We start from the raw sequence: 20,523 nt of genomic DNA, 5'->3' as shown, positions 1-20,523 counted from the left end.
CAAACACCTGGAAGCTAAAGACCACCTTGCTTAAGAATGCTTGGATCAACCAGGAGATCAAAGAAGAACTGAAACAATTCATGGAAACCAATGAGAATGAAGACACTTCGGTCCAAAACCTATGGGATACAGCAAAGGCGGTCCTAAGGGGAAAATACATAGCCATCCAAGCCTCCCTCAAAAAAATTGAAAAATCTAGAACACACCAGCTGTCTCTACACCTTAAAGAACTGGAGGATCAACAACAAATCAAACCAACTCCATACATCAGAAGGGAAATCATCAAGATTAGAGCTGAGATCAATGAGGGAGAAACCAGAGATACAGTAGAACGTATCAATGAAAGTAGAAGCTGGTTTTTTGAAAGAATGAATAAGATCGATAAACCATTGGCCACACTAATCCAAAAGAAAAGAGAGAAAGCCCAAATTCATAAAATTATGAATGAAAAGGGAGAGGTCACAACTAACACCAAGGAAGTAGAAACAATCATCAGAAGTTATTATCAACAGTTATATGCCAATAAGCTTAGCAACCTAGATGAAATGGATGCATTCCTGGAAAAATATAAACTACCAACGTTGAACCAGGAAGAAATCGACAACCTGAATAGACCGATATCTAATAACGAGATTGAAGCAGTGATCAAAAATCTCCCAAAAAACAAGAGCCCAGGACCTGACGGATTCCCTGGGGAATTCTACCAAACCTTCCAAGAAGAAATAACACCTATTCTCCTGAAGCTGTTTCAAAAAATTGAAGCAGAAGGAAAACTTCCAGACTCTTTCTATGAAGCCAGCATTACCCTGATCCCCAAACCAGGCAAAGACCATACCAAAAAGGAGAATTTCAGACCAATATCACTGATGAATATGGATGCTAAGATTCTCAACAAGATCCTAGCCAACAGGATCCAACAGCACATTAAAAAGATTATCCACCATGATCTGGTGGGATTCATCCCTGGGCTACAAGGATGGTTCAACATTCGCAAATCAATCAATGTGATACAACAAATGAATATGAGAAGAGAGAAGAACCACATGGTCCTCTCAATTGATGCAGTAAAAGCATTTGACAAACCCAACATCCGTTCCTGATTAAAACGCTTCAAAGTATAGGGATAGAGGGAACATTCCTGAGCCTCATCAAATCTATCTATGAAAGACCCACAGCAAATATGATCCTCAATGGGAAAAAGCTTGCAGCCTTCCCATTGAGATCAGGAACAAGACAAGGATGCCCACTTTCACCACTCTTGTTCAACATAGTATTAGAAGTCCTAGCAACAGCAATCAGACAACAGAGAGAAATAAAAGGTATCCAAATTGGCAATGAAGAAGTCAAACTCTCTCTCTTTGCAGATGACATGATTCTTTATATGGAAAACCCAAAAGACTCCACCCCCAAACTACTAGAACTCATACAGCAATTCAGCAGCGTGGCAGGATACAAAGTCAATGTGCAGAAATCAGTGGCTTTCTTATACACTAACAATGAAAATACAGAAAGGGAAATTAGAGAATCGATTCCATTTACTATAGCACCAAGAACCATAAGATACCTGGGAATAAACCTAACTAAAGAGGTAAAGGATCTATACTTGAGGAACTATAGAACACTCATGAAAGAAATTGAAGAAGACACAAAAAGATGGAAGACCATTCCATGCTCTTGGATCAGAAGAATAAACATCGTTAAAATGTCTATACTGCCTAGAGCAATCTATACTTTTAATGCCATTCCGATCAAAATTCCACCGGCATTCTTCAAAGAGCTGGAGCAAATAATCCTAAAATTTGTATGGAATCAGAAGAAACCCCGAATCGCTAAGGAAATGTTGAAAAACAAAAATAAAGCTGGCGGCATCACCTTACCTGATTTCAAGCTTTATTACAGAGCTGTGATCACCAAGACAGCATGGTACTGGCATAAAAACAGACACATAGACCAGTGGAACAGAGTAGAGAGCCCTGATATGGACCCTCAACTCTATGGTCAATTAATCTTCGACAAAACAGGAAAAAATATACAGTGGAAAAAAGACAGTCTCTTCAATAAATGGTGCTGGGAAAACTGGACAGCTATATGTAGAAGAATGAAACTCGACCATTCTCTTACACCGTACACAAAGATCAACTCAAAATGGATAAAAGACCTCAACGTGAGACAGGAATCTCTCAGAATCTTAGAGGAGAACATAGGCAGTAATCTCTTTGATATCGGCCACAGCAACTTCTTTCAAGATACGTCTCCAAAGGCAAAGGAAACAAAAGCGAAAATAAACTTCTGGGACTTCATCAAAATCAAAAGCTTCTGCACAGCAAAGGAAACAGTCAAAAAAACAAAGAGGCAACCCACGGAATGGGAGTAGATATTTGCAAATGACAGTACAGACAAAAGGTTGATATCCAGGATCTATAATGAACTCCTCAAACTCAACCCACAGGAAACAGACAAACACATCAAAAAATGGGCAGAAGATATGAACAGACACTTCTCCAATCAAGACATACAAATGGCTATCAGACACATGAAAAAATGCTCATCATCATTAGCCCTCAGGGAGATTCAAATTAAAACCACATTGAGATATCACCTTACACCAGTTAGAATGGCCAAAATTAACAAAACAGGAAACAACATGTGTTGGAGAGGATGTGGAGAAAGGGGAACCCTCTTCCACTGTTGGTGGGAATGCAAGTTGGTGCAGCCTCTTTGGAGAACAGTGTGGAGATTCCTCAAGAAATTAAAAATAGAGCTTCCCTATGCCTCTGCAATTGGACTCCTGGGTATTTACCCCAAAGATACAGATGTCGTGACAAGAAGGGCCATCTGTACCCCAATGTTTATAGCAGCAATGGCCACAGTCGCCAAACTATGGAAAGAACCAAGATGCCCTTCAACGGATGAATGGATAAGGAAGATGTGGTCCATATGCACTATGGAGTATTATGCCTCCATCAGAAAGGACGAATATCCAACTTTTGTAGCAACATGGACGGGACTGGAAGAGATTATGCTGAGTGAAATCAGTCAAGCAGAGAGAGTCAATTATCATATGGTTTCACTCATTTGTGGAGCATAACCAATAGCATGGAGGACAAGGGGTGTTCGAGAGGAGAAGGGAATTTGGGTAAATTGGAAGGGGAGATGAACCATGAGAGACTATGGACTCTGAAAAACAGTCTGAGGGGTTTGACATGGCGGGGGGGTGGGAGGTTGGGGTACCAGGTGGTGGGTATTATAGAGGGCACAGCTTGCATGGAGCACTGGGTGTGGTGAAAAAATAATGAATACTGTTTTTCTGAAAATAAATAAATTGGGGAAAAAAAAAGATTTCATTTTCAAGTAATCTTTATACCCAGTGTGGGGCTTGAACTCACAACCCCAAGATCAAGTGTCGCATGCTCCTCTGACTGAGCCAGCTGGGTGACTCTCTTTGAGAAACTTTTAAAAAATATTTCTTGCTCCTATGTAAATTCTACGGTTATTTGTTCCATTTCTTTGAAAAAAAAATGGATGGTATTTTGATAGGAATTGCATTAAATATGTAAATTGCTTTAGGTAGCATAGACATTTTCACAATATTTTTTCTTCCAATCCAGGAGCATGGAACATTTTTCCTTTTCTTTGTGTCTTCCTCAGTTTCTTTCATAAGTACTTTATAGTTTTCTGAGTATAGATTCTTAGCCTCTTTGGTTAGGTAAGGCAGGTCAATTGACAGAAATTTTCTTTCATTTTTGTTTGTGTGAGAAAATTTTTTTTGGATTTTTTTCAATTTATTTATTTTTAGAAAACCAGTATTCATTATTTTTTCACCACACCCAGTGCTCCATGCAATCCGTGCCCTCTATAATACCCACCACCTGGTACCCCAACCTCCCACCACCCCCCCGCCACTTCAAACCCCTCAGATTGTTTTTCAGAGTGCATAGTCTCTCGTGGTTCACCTCCCTATCCAATTTACCCCAACTCCCTTCTCCTCTCTAACACCCCTTGTCCTCCATGCTATTTGTTATGCTCCACAAATAAGTGAGACCATATGATAATTGGCTCTCCCTGCTTGACTTATTTCACTCAGCATAATCTCTTCCAGTCCCGTCCATGTTGCTACAAAAGTTGGGTATTCATCCTTTCTGATGGAGGCATAATACTCCATAGTGTATATGGACCACACCTTCCTTATCCATTCATCCGTTGAAGGGCATCTTGGTTCTTTCCATAGTTTGGCGACCGTGGCCATTGCTGCTATAAACATTGGGGTTCAGATGGCCCTTCTTGTCACGACATCTGTATCTTTGGGGTAAATACCCAGGAGTGCAATTGCAGGGTCGTAGGGAAGCTCTATTTTTAATTTCTTGAGGAATCTCCACACAGTTCTCCAAAGAGGCTGCACCAACCTGCATTCCCACCAACAGTGTAAGAGGGTGTGAGAAAATTTTATTTCTTCTTTTACTTTTGAGGGATAGTTTCACTCAGAATTCAAAGCTGGTGGCTTTTTTCTCTTAACACTTTACCTGACATATCAGGTAGAATGAACTGAGATAAATGAGTCATTAGTGTAAGATTGTACATGTGTATGGCTTGAAGCCAGGTTATGTTCACTGTTTGCTGAACCTGTGGTTTCAGAGGTTAAAATTCCCTGCGGCATCCTTGTTTTTGTACACCTGTTGTTTGGGTTTTCCTAATAACTCCTTCTGACATAAAACCTGTGTCTTGGAACTGTCTCAGTTGTAACCTGTGTTATTATACCGGAGCTCTGTTGATATTGTAGTGGGAGGGGAAGCATCCAACAGTCCTATGGTTAGGATTCTTTCTGTGAGCCTGTGCCTTTGGTCTATGACCTTCACAAGTACTTCTCAGTTATTTCCCCTCACAGAGGAGACAAGAAGGCTTAGAGGGTGCTGGAGTTGGGTTTGTCCTACCCAGGTCAGTTAGGTTCTGGTGAAATAGTGTTCCCTGTGTCCAGACCTTTGTTGAGGAGAAAAGAATGCTCTGAGCATGTTTCACAATGGTTAATTTTTCTTCCTTCTGCCTGAAGCATAGGGACGGGGGTGTTTCTTTGATTTTCACCCGAGAATCTAGTGGGGATTCTGGGAAGTTAAACTCCTGGGAGTGTTGGGTTCCACTGAGGCTGGGCTCTAGGAGTTTTAATCCCCCAACCTCAGGTTCCACTGATTAGTTACTCTTCCTGTTTTTGCATCAGTTGCCAGCTTTAGTGGTGATTCATGTTCCCATTAAGCTGTGATTCTCTGTATTTGCCTGGCTCTTAAGTGTTTGGGGCAGGAGTTTGTTCCATGACATCAATTCTCTGATCAGGTCTACAAAGACCTGTTGATTTTGTTGGTGTAGCATTTTTCTTGTTGTAAGGATGGTTGTGACAACATCCAAGGTTTTTTCAGAAGTCTGTCAGTAGTGATCATACCTATAAATATTTTCTACATTTTTTTCTGTAGAAGTCATAATATCATAGATACTTCAGAATTTTACTGTTGTTGTAGATTGTATCTTAATTAAGTCATTTTATTGGTTATATTGTAGGCATATAGGAATACTAATTTTTTTCTCTTCATCTTCTGATGATCTTGCTTTTTGACCATGCTTAACTGTTCTTTAAACTTGGACACTTAGATCATTTATGTCAGTCCCACTTCTCTAAAGCCTTTAAGGTAAGTGTTGATCATGTTAATAGGTGTTAATAGTAGGATATATTTCTTTCCTTTGTATGGTTTTTGCTTTTGACATAACTGCAAGTTTAGAGATGTCAAGATTCCTTAGTGGAGCAGGATATCGAGGCTTTCAGTGACGTGACATCACTTAATGGAAGAGGATAAACAGAACATCTCTAGTTCTTAGGGTTCTTGCACAAATATCAAGATATCATATATAAACTTTTTTTTTTTAAAGATTTTATTTATTTATTTGAGAGAGAGAGACAGTGAGAGAGAGCATGAGCGAGGAGAAGGTCAGAGAGCGAAGCAGACTCCCCATGGAGCTGGGAGCCTGATGTGGGACTCGATCCCGGGACTCCAGGATCACGCCCTGAGCCGAAGGCAGTCGTCCAACCAACTGAGCCACCCAGGTGTCCCAAGATATCATATATAAACTTTTTATATAAAGTGGAGTTAGAGTAGGTTTATACTGATGGGCTACTACCCATGTGTGGAGATCTTTATCTGTGCAGAGCTTCCTTTCCTTGGTTTGGACAGCAAGATGGTATTGTTGGGGTGTGACCAGTTTCTCCTGCCCTTCTTTCAGTGTAGAGAGAAAAAAATTCTTTTTTTTTTCATTGTAGATAGAACAAATACATATTTCAGGGTCTGGAATAAATTCAGTTGTAAACAACAGGAATTTTGTTTATTGTTGCCAAAATAGTTCATTAAACGAGGGAGTAGGTTTCCAAATTAGATGTGGAAATGACTTGTCCTTCTTCATTTTTCATTTTCATTCAGGGGAATAATTTTGTTATTTTGGAGTAGGTTTCAAACCATATTTGATTGTGCTCTGTCTGAAACTATGAGGAAGTCTTCAAGGTGGTTTGTGGAGTGGATTTATAGCTTTTGAATCAGTTTTTTTAAACACCCAAGATTAACTTGTCATGGCTCTTTGATGTATTTAATAAAGCATGAGGATTGGGTGTCTCCTTTTTCTCCCAATATTTGATTGTGTAGTTTAAATTTGAGTAATGATCACCAGCTTACATATGTTAATTTGGTGATTTAATGTCAACCCATGCCAACCAAATTTTGTGTTATATAGTAAAGTTTCTTTTGTAAACTCTGAAGGTTTGATAAATTACCATTTTGATGATCATAATGTCATTTTGACCTGAGGACTTTTTCAGAGTTAAATGAGCCTGGTGGCTTATCAAATGTCATGCAGAGTTTAAATCCAGGATAAATTTAGCTTTTGAATTTCCCCCTCTTTTGATTAGTGATTCTGTCAGTACAAAAAGTACTCATAGTAGTTAATACCAGTTTTGTGGTTAAAAAGATTGGAACCAAATCTTTTATGTCTTTTCTTTAAGGTTGTTGACTATATCCTGCCACCCTTGATCTCCTTGGTTCAGAGCCAAAATGGTAAGTGTGACCACATCAGCGAGAATGCCATTAGATACACATTCAGTTTACACTCTCTCTCCATGTACTCATATTCTTAGCGGTTTTTGTTTTTGTTTTTTTTCAAGTGGAGTGGAGACTCTTCAGCTTGCGGTTACTCTCAGAAACCACATCTCTACTCGTGAACCAGGAGGTTGGGGATGACAAGAAGGAGGCGAATGTCGATTTTGACAGCAATCTGCTAGCTCTCATTAGAGACGTCTTACTTCCCCAGTAAGTCCCACATGCTGCATTCATGTGGAGAAGTGTAGGAAGTCTAGGATGCTTCTGTCAAATGAGGGCCAATGCTGGGGTTGGGCTCAGTGTCCTATGCTACTACACTGCATGGAACCCAGGAGAATCCATTTAGAGCCTTCACTGTTTTCCCTAAGGCACAGGACTCTGAGGTTATGCAGACTTACAGGTGTTCGTGGCCAGAGAGTAAAGTTTATTATTCAAGGTCAACACTGTAAGACTCTTGGAAACATGGAATCAGGACATTTCCTGGCTCTGCTTTGAAATAATAGAGATGGAAAGAAATCTTCCTTCACTCCAAACTCTTGGAATGGAAATTAAGCTTATTTATAAACAAGGTATTTTGAGGGAGGAGTGGAGTGGGGATGGTGCTAGAACAAGTAATGTTCTACTACTAACAAACAGGAGGGGGTTATCTTTTTCCTTTGACTCCATGGTTCACATAGAAACATACGGGAGGATGACGACTAAGAGGACCCAAGGCAAACATGTGAAGCTCTAAAATGACATCTTATAATTGAGGGACACTGAAGTTTTTTTCCCCCCTACTGTGAGTCTTATCAAACAGAAGGAAAGGGCTACCTGGTTTTATTATTCTTTGCTTTAGTGTGCTTCAGAGATGTTGTGTCTTTCACAATTGAAGGTCAACCCTCTGTTGAGCAAGTCTTTCCAGTAATATTTGCTCACCTCATGTCTCTGGGTTATGTTTTGGTAATCCTCACAGTGTTTCAGACTTTATTATTATTGTATTTGTTACATTGATCTGTGATCAGTGGTCATGACTTGCTAAAAGCTCAGGTGGTAGTAGCCTTTTTTAGTAGTAAAGTTTTTTTAAGCCAAGGTACATGCATGTTTTTAGACATAATGCTATTACACACTTACTAGGCTATTTAGTACAGTGTAAAGGAACTTTTACATGAGCTGGAAAACCACAAATTTCCTTTGACCTGTTTCATTGCCGCATTTGCGTTGCTGTGGTGGTCTGGAAGGTCACCCACAAAACCCCACAGTATGCCTGGAACTAGAGCTGAGAAATGTATGCCAGATATCACTATTCAAGGAAAGATAACAGAATTCAACAGAGACCAGATTGCATGTCCTGCATTGGTGTGCCTGCCTGCTCATAGGCACAGGCTTCCTCAGGGTCCGGGCTGTCTGAGCTCAACGGGTTTTCAGGAGTGGCAGTTTCACCAAATGTCCCCATCAGTTTGTTTCACTTTTCCAGATCACTGGTGCTCATGTAAGAAAAAACTCATTTCCACAATATATAGATGCCAGATCTGATCCTATTCTAAAGCATTCAACCCCCATCATTGGTTTAGGAAGGTTCATCTTACGAAGCGAGTGGCCAGTGTGTCTGAACCTCTTCCTGGCAGAGGGGCCTGTCTCGACTGCTTGGAGCTGGATCTGTAATAGCTTGGTTTATAGAGCCAGGCTGTTTCTTTTATTCCTGCACTGCTGCAGTTGGTTTCAGGGAGACTCCTGATAATGAATATATACTGTTAGAATAGGTTTGATACCCAAAGTAAGAAAGTGGCTATCTATAGGAAGAAACACTGTTAAACTTTCTCATGTGAGAAACTATCAGTAAATGTATTTTTGGTTCCATTTGTTATCTCTGAGTGTCTATGTTTGTACTCCTGTGGGTAAATATAAGATTAGAACCTTCTCTCGTGGGATTAATTCTTTCTTTCAGTGCCATCTTACACTTCTAAGCCATATGTAATTATTTACATCTTTCTGATAAGAAAATGCCCCAAAAGATTTTTTATTTTTTTGTGAAAAGTGTAATTTTTGAAAGATTTGCTTTGGCTATCTGCTATCTAACAGCTTGTAGAGAAGCATTTCTCAGGACCTGAGATGTGCCCTCCACAGTAGGGACAAGATTTTCTTTAACAGGACTTCACAGGTTATTTTTTTTTTTAAAAGAAATTGATTTATTTTTATTTAAGTTCAATTAACGTACAATGTGTTATTGGTTTTGGAGGTTGAGGTCAGGGATTCATTAGTCTTATAGAATACCCAGTGGCTCATTATATCCCGTGCCTTCATCCTAATGCCTATCCCCCCAACCCTCCACCCCTCCAACAGCCCTCAGTTTGTTTCCTATGCTTATGAGTCTCTAATGGTTTGTTTCCCTCTCTAATTTCTTATTTTTTCTTCCCTTCCCCTGTGATTCTCTGTTTTGTTTCTTAAATTCCACATATCAGTGACATGATAATTGTCTTTTTCTGATTGACTTATTTCACTTAGTGTAATACCCTCTAGATCCATCCACTTTGTTGCAAATGGCAAGATTTTGGTTTTTTTTTTTTTTCTGATGCCTGAGTAGTATTCCATTATATAAATTAATGTACCATATGTTCTTTATCCATTTATTGGTCGATGGACATCTGGGTTCTTTTCATAGTTTGCCTATTGTGGACATTGCTGCTATAAACATTGTGCCCCTTCGCATCACTACACTTGTACCTTTAGGATAAATACCCAGTAGTGCAGCTGCTGGATCGTAGGGTAGCTCTATTTTCAACCTTTTCAGGAACCTCCATACTGTTTTCCAGAGTGGCTGCACCAGCTTGCATTCCCACCAAGAGTGTAGGGGAGGGTTCCCCTTTTTCCACATCCTCGCCAACATCTGTTGTTTCCCGACTTGTTAATTTTAGCCATTCTGATTGGTGAGGACCTCACAGGTTACCAAAGCTGGTTAACGCCCATGCAAATATGAAATAAAATTTCTTCCTATCTGGAGTTTTCCCACTTTTGGAAGAGTTTGTAAAATAAAAGTGTTAAATCTATTATTCCACACTTTTGTTTTACTCATCTGATTTGGAATAAATAGTATGTACTTCCTATAACGTGTATCTTTTTCCAGAGATGAGGAATTATGGAGGAAAATACAAATAAAACCACATGACAACTCAAGAACAGAAGTAATATAGATGAGTTCAGGTATTCATTAAGCAATTTGAAATCTACTTTGGTTAGTATTACAGAATTGATTGGAATATGGTGCAGGCTGTTTTCAAAGCTTATGGACTGACTCTGATGTGATGCATAAATCTTGGCTCTACATTTTGTTCTCTTGGCCTTGTTTTCTAAGCTCCCAGAATGGGGGCAATAGTATCTACCTCAGAAAATAGTTGTGGGGATTAAATAGGATACCTCTTGTGAAGCTTAGTGTAGTGTGTGGGGCACGGTATACTCTTGACAATATTAGCTCTGGTAAATTTATTATAACCTTTCCTTATTAACCTTTAAAAGGAAGATTGTGATAGAACAATAATAATTGTTGAAATTGTTGAAATTGAAGAGTTGAAATAACCATTAAAATAGGTATTGCTGAATGTGCCTAGCCAGCATGTATAGTAAGGGCTCAGTAAATGTTAAATAAAAACTTAATAATGAAATCGAATACATTCATTTAACCTTGACTCTGGAAAACTAGAAATCTTGGCAAGGAGTTTGGTCTTTGATGACAGCTCTTAGTGATTGTAAGTTTAGAAATTCTAATCAAAGAAAATTCATATTCTTCATTGAGTAGGTGAATATATGACTTAAGAATGATGAGAAATCTTGCCATTTGTGACAACGTGAATGGACCTAGAGGATGTTATGCTAAGTGAAATAAAGCAGACAGAGAATGACAAATGCCATATGGTTTCACTTGTATGTGAAATTAAAAAAAAAAATTAAAACAACAACAGCCTCATAGATACAGGAAATAAACTGTTGGTTACCTGAAGGGGGGGAAGCAGGAGGCTGGTGAAATAGGTGAAGGGGGTTAAGGGTATAAGCTTGTTGGTTATAGACATTGGGGGGGTATGTGATATGGTGAGTGCTATGAAGTGTGTAAGCCTGACGATTCATATACTTGTACCCTTGGGGTAAATAATACATTGTATGTTAATAAAAATAATTTAAAAACGTATAAGCTTGGGGACAAGATGGCGGGGGAATAGGAAGAGGCGCCTTTTCAGCCGGTACCCCAAAGTGAGCTGATTACCTACCAAAGAACTCCGATCACCCATGAAATCAGCCTGAGATCAGAATTATACACATCTGGATCTCTACAGGGGCAGAAGACGCCAGTGGGCAGGTAAAGCGGAATGGGAACAGCGGACTGATATCGGAAGATAAACAAAAGGGGGAGGGAGCCACCAGTGGCGACCGGTTGGAAAGTAATACCCCAATACGAGGGAGAGTGCCCTGCGTCTGGGGACCAGCATTAACTCGGAGACTGGTTGAAAGCACTCCAAAAGAGCAAAGGATCGCGGGGGGAAATTGTGGGAATCGGGGTGGCTAGGGACAGGGACTTAAGTCCCCGGTCCCAGGACAGCCTCCCCGGCACTGAAGTAGAGAGAGTGCGGTGGGGAAACCAGCTCCTGGTCCCTAAGCCGCCAGCGCGTCTGAGAATGCGTGGGTTCTGGTTCCTGTGAGGGGATGGGAGCCCCGCAGGTCTGCAGAACGCGCGCTAGCCCTACCACAAAGCTTGAGATATGCGCACACGTCCCTCATGCTCCCCTAAGTTACAAGGGCCCAGCCAGCGCTCTTTGACCCGCACCATTGTTTCGAAGCCTAAGCCACGCGCGAAACTCTTCCCCTGACAGAGGCGTGCAAAAGCCCAGCCTGGGGCTTATGGACCAGCGCCCCATTCTCAGTGCCCCAGACCCGCGCCCGACCCACAGCTGCCTCTGAAAAGAGGTGCGCGCAAGCCGGGCACTCCCAGCCCGGTCCAGCGGCAAAATCTCAGTGTGCGATCGCTGCTTGGAACCTCTCTGGCGGTCGGGAGCTCCCAGAAAGCCGCCACTGCCTTGGCTTTGGGTACAAGCAAAAGATCCTGCGCCCCCAGGGTCTGCAACTTGGAACCTGCTCTGCCAGCCGCCAAGGGGGAAGTTATTCAGGTTCTGCACCCAGACTGAGGCTTCTCTCTGAGAGGGAGATCAGGGTGCGGTTTGATTTCCTCTAATACTACAAAAACCATCAAGGCAGTCAAGGTGAGAGAAAAAAAAAGTGAACAAGCATAAAAACCGCCAGAGAACAAAAGCCTGAAAAAAACCAGTTTCCTCATAGCCCACCCCCTTGAGGGGGGCGGGAGGACTCAACTCAGGAAACATCATTGACTGACAACCCACGTGGCAGGCCCCTCCCCCAGAAAACAAACCAAGAAAGGAGAAAAAAAAAAAAAAGGACTACAAGAGAACAACCACTACTTCATAGGAAAACTTGTATTGTTCACTCGTTCCCACTATTCCGGTTCATATATAGATATTTTTTTAACACATAGGTAATTTTTTTAACCTATTTACCATCACAGCGATTTGTACAGTACATCAAATTCCATAATACCATTCTAACCTGAACTTTTTGATACATACACCTATATTATTCTTTTGCATTTTTATTTTTTGAATTCCTTTTTTAAAATTTTAGTTTAGTTTAGTCTAGTTTATTCCTTTTTATTTTTATCCTCTAATATTCATATAGAGTTAAACTTCAAAGTAATCCCCTTTCCCCAATCAATACTACCCCTATAGGTAAACCAATTTTTAATCCCCTTTATCTTAGGAAAGTTGAGTCCTTTAACAAAGATATCAAGATACATCCAGGAAGAATCAAAACAACCTTCCTCAGGGCGCCTCGGTGGCTCAGTGGGTTGGGCCGCTGCCTTTGGCTCAGGTCATGATCTCGGGGTCCTGGGATCGAGTCCCGCATCGGGCTCTCTGCTCTGCAGGGAGCCTGCTTCCTCCTCTCCCTCTCTCTGCCTGCCTGTCTGCCTGCTTGTGATCTCTGTCTGTCAAATAAATAAATAAAATCTTTTAAAAAAAAAAAAAAGGATCAGGAGGAAGCCTGGAAGAAACAGCTTAGAAACCACGAAAACAGAATCAAGGAAATAAATGATGCCATGAAGCGTTCCAACGTCAGAATTATTGGAATCCCTGAAGGGGAGGAGAAAGAAAGAAGTCTAGAAGATATCGTGGAACAAGTCCTTCATGAAAATTTTCCCAATCTCGTTAATGGAACAAGCGTTCATGTACTAGAGGCTGAATGGTCTCCACCCAAGATTATACATTCCAAAAAAACATCACGACACCTGATAGTCAAATTGAGAAATTATAATTGTAGGTATAATCTCTTGAAAGCCGCCAGGGCAAAGAGGCTCCTTACTTACAGAGGGAAGCCCATCAGAATAACGTCAGACCTGTCCACAGAGACCTGGCAAGCCAGAAGAGGTTGGCAAGATATATTCAGGGCACTAAATGAGAAGAACATGCAGCCAAGAATACTTTATCCAGCAAGACTGACATTCAAAATGGATGGAGAGATAAAGAGTTTTCAAGACCGGCAAGGCTTAAAGGACTATGCAACCACCAAGCCAACACTGCAGGAAATATTAAGGGGGGTTTTATAAAAGAGGAAAAATCCCAAGAATAGCATTGAACAGAAATATAGAGACAGTCTACAGAAAGAAAGACTTCAAAGGTAACTCATGTCAATAAAAACGTATCTATCAATAATCACTCTCAATGTGAATGGCCTAAATGCAACCATAAAACAGCACAGGATTGCAGATTGGATAAAACGACAGGACCCATGCATATGTTGTCTACAAGAGACCCATTAAGATACACGCAGACTGAAAGTGAAGGGATGGAGGAACATCTTTCATGCCAATGGGCCTCAAAAGAAGGCTGGGGTAGCGATTCTCATATCAGATAAATTAGACTTCAAACTAAAGACTGTAGTCAGAGATACAGAAGGACACTACATAATCCTTAAAGGGACTATCCACCAAGATGATCTAACAATTGTAAATATCAATGCTCCCAATATGGGAGCAGCCAATTACTTAAGAAAACTGTTAATCAGGATAAAGAGTCATATTGATATGAATGCACTAATCGTAGGAGATCTTAACATGCCTCTTTCAGAATTAGACAGATCATCGAAGCAGAAAATCAATAAAGAAACAAGAGCAGTGAATGACACATTGGACCAGATGGACCTCATAGATATATACAGAACATTTCACCCTAAAAAACCAGAATACTCATTCTTCTCAAGTGCACACGGAACCTTCTCCAGAATAGACCACATACTGGGTCACAAATCAGGACTCAACCGATACCAAAAGACTGAGATTATTCCCTGCATATTCTCAGATCACAATGCTTTGAAACTGGAGCTCAATCACAAGGAAAAGTTCCGAAGGAACTCAAACACCTGGAAGCTAAAGACCACCTTGCTTAAGAATGCTTGGATCGGGGCGCCTGGGTGGCTCAGTGGGTTAGAGCCTCTGCCTTCGGCTCAGGTCATGATCCCGGGGTCCTGGGATCAAGCCCCGCATCGGGCTCTCTGTTCAGCGGGGAGCCTGCTTCCTCCTCTCTCTGCCTGCCTCTCTGCCTACTTGTGACCTCTGTCTGTCAAATAGATAAATAAAATCTTAAAAAAAAAAAAAGTTTAAAAAAAAAAAAGAATGCTTGGATCAACCAGGAGATCAAAGAAGAACTGAAACAATTCATGGAAACCAATGAGAATGAAGACACTTCGGTCCAAAACCTATGGGATACAGCAAAGGCGGTCCTAAGGGGAAAATACATAGCCATCCAAGCCTCCCTCAAAAAAATTGAAAAATCTAGAACACACCAGCTGTCTCTACACCTTAAAGAACTGGAGGATCAACAACAAATCAAACCAACTCCATACATCAGAAGGGAAATCATCAAGATTAGAGCTGAGATCAATGAGGGAGAAACCAGAGATACAGTAGAACGTATCAATGAAAGTAGAAGCTGGTTTTTTGAAAGAATGAATAAGATCGATAAACCATTGGCCACACTAATCCAAAAGAAAAGAGAGAAAGCCCAAATTCATAAAATTATGAATGAAAAGGGAGAGGTCACAACTAACACCAAGGAAGTAGAAACAATCATCAGAAGTTATTATCAACAGTTATATGCCAATAAGCTTAGCAACCTAGATGAAATGGATGCATTCCTGGAAAAATATAAACTACCAACGTTGAACCAGGAAGAAATCGACAACCTGAATAGACCGATATCTAATAACGAGATTGAATCAGTGATCAAAAACCTCCCAAAAAACAAGAGCCCAGGACCTGACAGATTCCCTGGGGAATTCTACCAAACCTTCCAAGAAGAAATAACACCTATTCTCCTGAAGCTGTTTCAAAAAATTGAAGCAGAAGGAAAACTTCCAGACTCTTTCTATGAAGCCAGCATTACCCTGATCCCCAAACCAGGCAAAGACCATACCAAAAAGGAGAATTTCAGACCAATATCACTGATGAATATGGATGCTAAGATTCTCAAAAGATCCTAGCCAACAGGATCCAACAGCACATTAAAAAGATTATCCACCATGATCTGGTGGGATTCATCCCTGGGCTACAAGGATGGTTCAACATTCGCAAATCAATCAATGTGATACAACAAATGAATATGAGAAGAGAGAAGAACCACATGGTCCTCTCAATTGATGCAGAAAAAGCATTTGACAAAATCCAGCATCCGTTCCTGATTAAAACGCTTCAAAGTACAGGGATAGAGGGAACATTCCTGAGCCTCATCAAATCTATCTATGAAAGACCCACAGCAAATATGATCCTCAATGGGAAAAAGCTTGCAGCCTTCCCACTGAGATCAGGAACAAGACAAGGATGCCCACTTTCACCACTCTTGTTCAACATAGTATTCGAAGTCCTAGCAACAGCAATCAGACAACAAAGAGAAATAAAAGGTATTCAAATTTGTAATGAAGAAGTCAAACTCTCTCTCTTTGCAGATGACATGATTCTTTATATGGAAAACCCAAAAGACTCCACCCCCAAACTACTAGAACTCATACAGCAATTCAGCAACATGGCAGGGTACAAAGTCAATGTGCAGAAATCAGTGGCTTTCTTATACACTAACAATGAAAATACAGAAAGGGAAATTAGAGAATCGATTCCATTTACTATAGCACCAAGAACCATAAGATACCTGGGAATAAACCTAACTAAAGAGGTAAAGGATCTATACTTGAGGAACTATAGAACACTCATGAAAGAAATTGAAGAAGACACAAAAAGATGGAAGACCATTCCATGCTCTTGGATCGGAAGAATAAACATTGTTAAAATGTCTATACTGCCTAGAGCAATCTATACTTTTAATGCCATTCCGATCAAAATTCCACCGGCATTCTTCAAAGAGCTGGAGCAAATAATCCTAAAATTTGTATGGAATCAGAAGAGACCCCGAATCGCTAAGGAAATGTTGAAAAACAAAAATAAAGCTGGCGGCATCACCTTACCTGATTTCAAGCTTTATTACAAAGCTGTGATCACCAAGACAGCATGGTACTGGTTTAAAAAAAGACACATAGACCAGTGGAACAGAGTAGAGAGCCCAGATATGGACCCTCAACTCTATGGTCAATTAATCTTCGACAAAACAGGAAAAAATATACAGTGGAAAAAAGTCTCTTCAATAAATGGTGCTGGGAAAACTGGACAGCTATATGTAGAAGAATGAAACTCGACCATTCTCTTACACCGTACACAAAGATCAACTCAAAATGGATAAAGGACCTCAACGTGAGACATGAATCCATCAGAATCATAGAGGAGAACATAGGCAGTAATCTCTTTGATATCAGCCACAGCAACTTCTTTCAAGATACGTCTCCAAAGGCAAAGGAAACAAAAGCGAAAATAAACTTTTGAGACTTCATCAAAATCAAAAGCTTCTGCACAGCAAAGGAAGCAGTCAAAAAAACAAAGAGGCAACCCACGGAATGGGAGAAGATATTTGCAAATGACAGTACAGACAAAAGGTTGATATCCAGGATCTATAATGAACTCCTCAAACTCAACCCACACGAAACAGACAAACACATCAAAAAATGGGCAGAAGATATGAACAGACACTTCTCCAATCAAGACATACAAATGGCTATCAGACACATGAAAAAATGCTCATCATCATTAGCCCTCAGGGAGATTCAAATTAAAACCACATTGAGATATCACCTTACACCAGTTAGAATGGCCAAAATTAGCAAAACAGGAAACAACGTGTGTTGGAGAGGATGTGGAGAAAGGGGAACCCTCTTCCACTGTTGGTGGGAATGCAAGTTGGTGCAGCCTCTTTGGAGAACAGTGTGGAGATTCCTCAAGAAATTAAAAATAGAGCTTCCCTACGACCCTGCAATTGCACTCCTGGGTATTTACCCCAAAGACACAGATGTCGTGAAAAGAAGGGCCATCTGTACCCCAATGTTTATAGCAGCAATGGCCACAGTCGCCAAACTATGGAAAGAACCAAGATGCCCGTCATTGGATGAATGGATAAGGAAGATGTGGTCCATATACACTATGGAGTATTATGCCTCCATCAGAAAGGATGAATACCCAACTTTTGTAGCAACATGGACGGGACTGGAAGAGATTATGCTGAGTGAAATAAGTCAAGCAGAGAGAGTCAATTATCATATGGTTTCACTTATTTGTGGAGTATAACAAATAGCATGGAGAACAAGGGGTGTTAGAGAGGAGAAGGGAATTTGGGTAAATTGGAAGGGGAGGTGAACCCCGAGAGACTATGGACTCTGAAAAACAATCTGAGGGGTTTGAAGTGGTGGGGGTGGGTGGGAGGTTGGGGTACCAGGCGGTGGGTATTATAGAGGGCACGGATTGCATGGAGCACTGGGTGTGGTGAAAAAATAATGAATACTGTTTTTCTGAAAATAAATAAATTGGAAAAAAATGTATAAGCTTGCAGTTATAAAATAAATAAGTTGTAGGGATGTTACATGCAGCTTACCCAACATTAATAATATTGTAATAATTGTATGGTGACAGATAACAGTAACTAGACATATCATAGTGATCATTTTATAATGTATAAAATATTGAATCCCATGATGTGCATCTAAAACTAATAAAATCTTGTATGTCTCTTGTACATTAATGAAAGAATAGTGAAGTTTCTACAGTTTTAAGAGTGACATGGTTTTGGCTTCAGCTTGTTAAATGTACATACTAATATCCATATTTTTAATTTTGTTGAATTTTTAAAAAAAGATTTTATTTATGAATTTAACAGCACAAGCAGTGGGAACAGCAGAGGGAGAGAGACAGGTTCTCTCCTGAACAGGGAGCACTATGTGGGGTTCCATCCCAGGACCCTGGGATCATGACCTGAGCTGAAGGCAGATTTTTAACTGACTGAGCCACCTAGATGCTCCATAATTTTGTTAAAGTTTTAATCTTACTTTTGGGGTGCCTGGGTGGCTCAGTTGTTGAGTATCGGCCTTTGGCTTAGGTCATAATCCCAGGGTCCTGGGATTGAGCCCAATGTTGGACTCCCTGCTCAGCAGGAAGCCTGCTTCCTCTTCTCCCCACTACCCCAGCTTGTGTTCTGTCTCTCACTGTGTCTCTCTTTGTCTAATAAATAAATAAAATCTTTCAAGAAAAAAAGTTTTAATCTTTCTTTGACCTTAGTACTTTGGCTAAAGCCAAGAGGATAGGCTTTTTATGCACATATACAGTAGGCTTTCCAGTTTTTACACGGAAGTGTTATATTAGGACTTCTATTTGCAAACAGTAACACTCATACTAATTTGGAAAATACTCATGTGCTCACATTATGAGCTTGTGCTGGCATCAAATATAGCTGGATTCAGGGATGTGAGTGATGGCATCAAATATAGCTGGATTCAGGGATGTGAGTGATGTCGACATTCCTGTGTGTTTGTGTCTATAGCTATGTGGCTTTGTTCTCAGAAAGGCTCTTTCTGCTTGGTGGTTAAATGGTTCCTGGGTGTTGATCCTTTGGAAAGAGTGGATGTCTCTTCTAAAAACCTTAACAAAATGTTCAGGGAGCACAGTAATTTAATCTTGTTAAATACCATGTAATACCTGTGTTCCAGGTGCTTATCAGAACTGCTAGTGATATGAATGAAAACTCAGTTGTAAGAATAAATATCTTATTAAATATTAGTTTGGTTCTCAGAAAAATAGAACTGGTAGGGTGTATGTATATAAAGAAAGAGATTTACAATAAGGAAATTTGCTCACATGCCTGTAGAGGCTGAGACGGCTCAAGATCAGCAGTCTGCAGGCTAGAGACCCAGAGAGCCTATGGTGTAGTTCTGGCTTGAGTCCGAAGGCCTGAGAACCAGGCCAGCTGGTAGGAACATACCAGTCTGAAAGCTGACAGGCTGGAGACTGAAGAACTGATGCTTCCGGTCGAAAGGTGGCTGAAGAACAATGTCCCAGCTCAGTGCAGTAGAACAGAGGTGTTCCCTTTCACTCGGTCTTTTTGTTCTACCCAGGTCTTGAACTGATTAGAAGAGGCCCACCCACACGAGGGAGGGCAATCTGCTTTACTTAGTTTACTGACTCAAATGTTAATCTCATCCAGACAGACCCAGAATGATGTTTGACCAAATAACTGTGCTTGTGTGGCCCAGTCAAGTTAACACATAAAATTAACCATCACCTCATCTATCATAAATATCTTGGATGGATTGCTTTCTATATACATTCATGAATTAATATAAAAGAAGTGTTACCTCTGCAGTGTACGTGCTTTGCTTTCTGAAGAGATGAACTTTAGTTGTAAGTATTGGTTTCTGTGTGAAAAATTATAATACCACTGATAGAGAGGGGGTATTTCAGTTAGATACTGAAATCTAGGTAGGGTTGCAAAGAAAAGCAGTAGGTCTTCTAGGCAAGGTTGGGTTACACAAAGGTGTGGGAAGCACAGAGCAGTGAGCAGTAAACAGGCCAGCTTATTTCCAGTGGACAGCTGCATGGGATAGTTACATGAAGTGAGCTGGAGAGAGAATGTTTTTTCTCCCAATCAGCTTATTTATTCATTGGCACTAATTGAGTACATCTTACTGTATAGGCATATTTCTAGTTTCTGTGAATATAATAATGACCAAGACAGGCACAGCCTTTTTGGAATGTGTACTATGTGGTAGAGCCAAATATTTCAGACATTAATATTTTTTAACTGAACAAGTCTGTAAGTCCTGCAAATAAAAATGTTTAGTTAAGTATAAATTAAATTTCGAAGCCAACTTCCTTCAACAGGGTGCCTGTGTAAGGTTCATAGACCTGCCACAGAACACATGTTCTTTCTGAAACGTTTTGTGT

At 40.4% G+C, this 20,523-nt stretch overlaps 1 protein-coding gene across 3 annotated transcripts in view; it reads left to right on the top strand.

The window, feature by feature from the left end:
* The window catches only part of ULK4 (unc-51 like kinase 4), a 672,337-nt gene that overhangs the window by 256,601 nt on the left and 395,213 nt on the right, over positions 1–20,523 (top strand). For all 3 annotated transcript variants that reach the window (XM_044252436.1, XM_044252435.1, XM_044252437.1), the window contains exons 28-29: positions 7,031–7,082; positions 7,190–7,334. In XM_044252436.1, the coding sequence (XP_044108371.1) occupies positions 7,031–7,082; positions 7,190–7,334 (197 nt within the window). The remainder of the gene's footprint in view (positions 1–7,030; positions 7,083–7,189; positions 7,335–20,523) is intronic.

Source organism: Neovison vison, chromosome 6 (genome assembly GCF_020171115.1).
Source record: "Neovison vison isolate M4711 chromosome 6, ASM_NN_V1, whole genome shotgun sequence".
Lineage (NCBI taxonomy): Eukaryota > Metazoa > Chordata > Mammalia > Carnivora > Mustelidae > Neogale > Neogale vison.
This window is presented reverse-complemented; position numbering and strand designations above follow the sequence as displayed.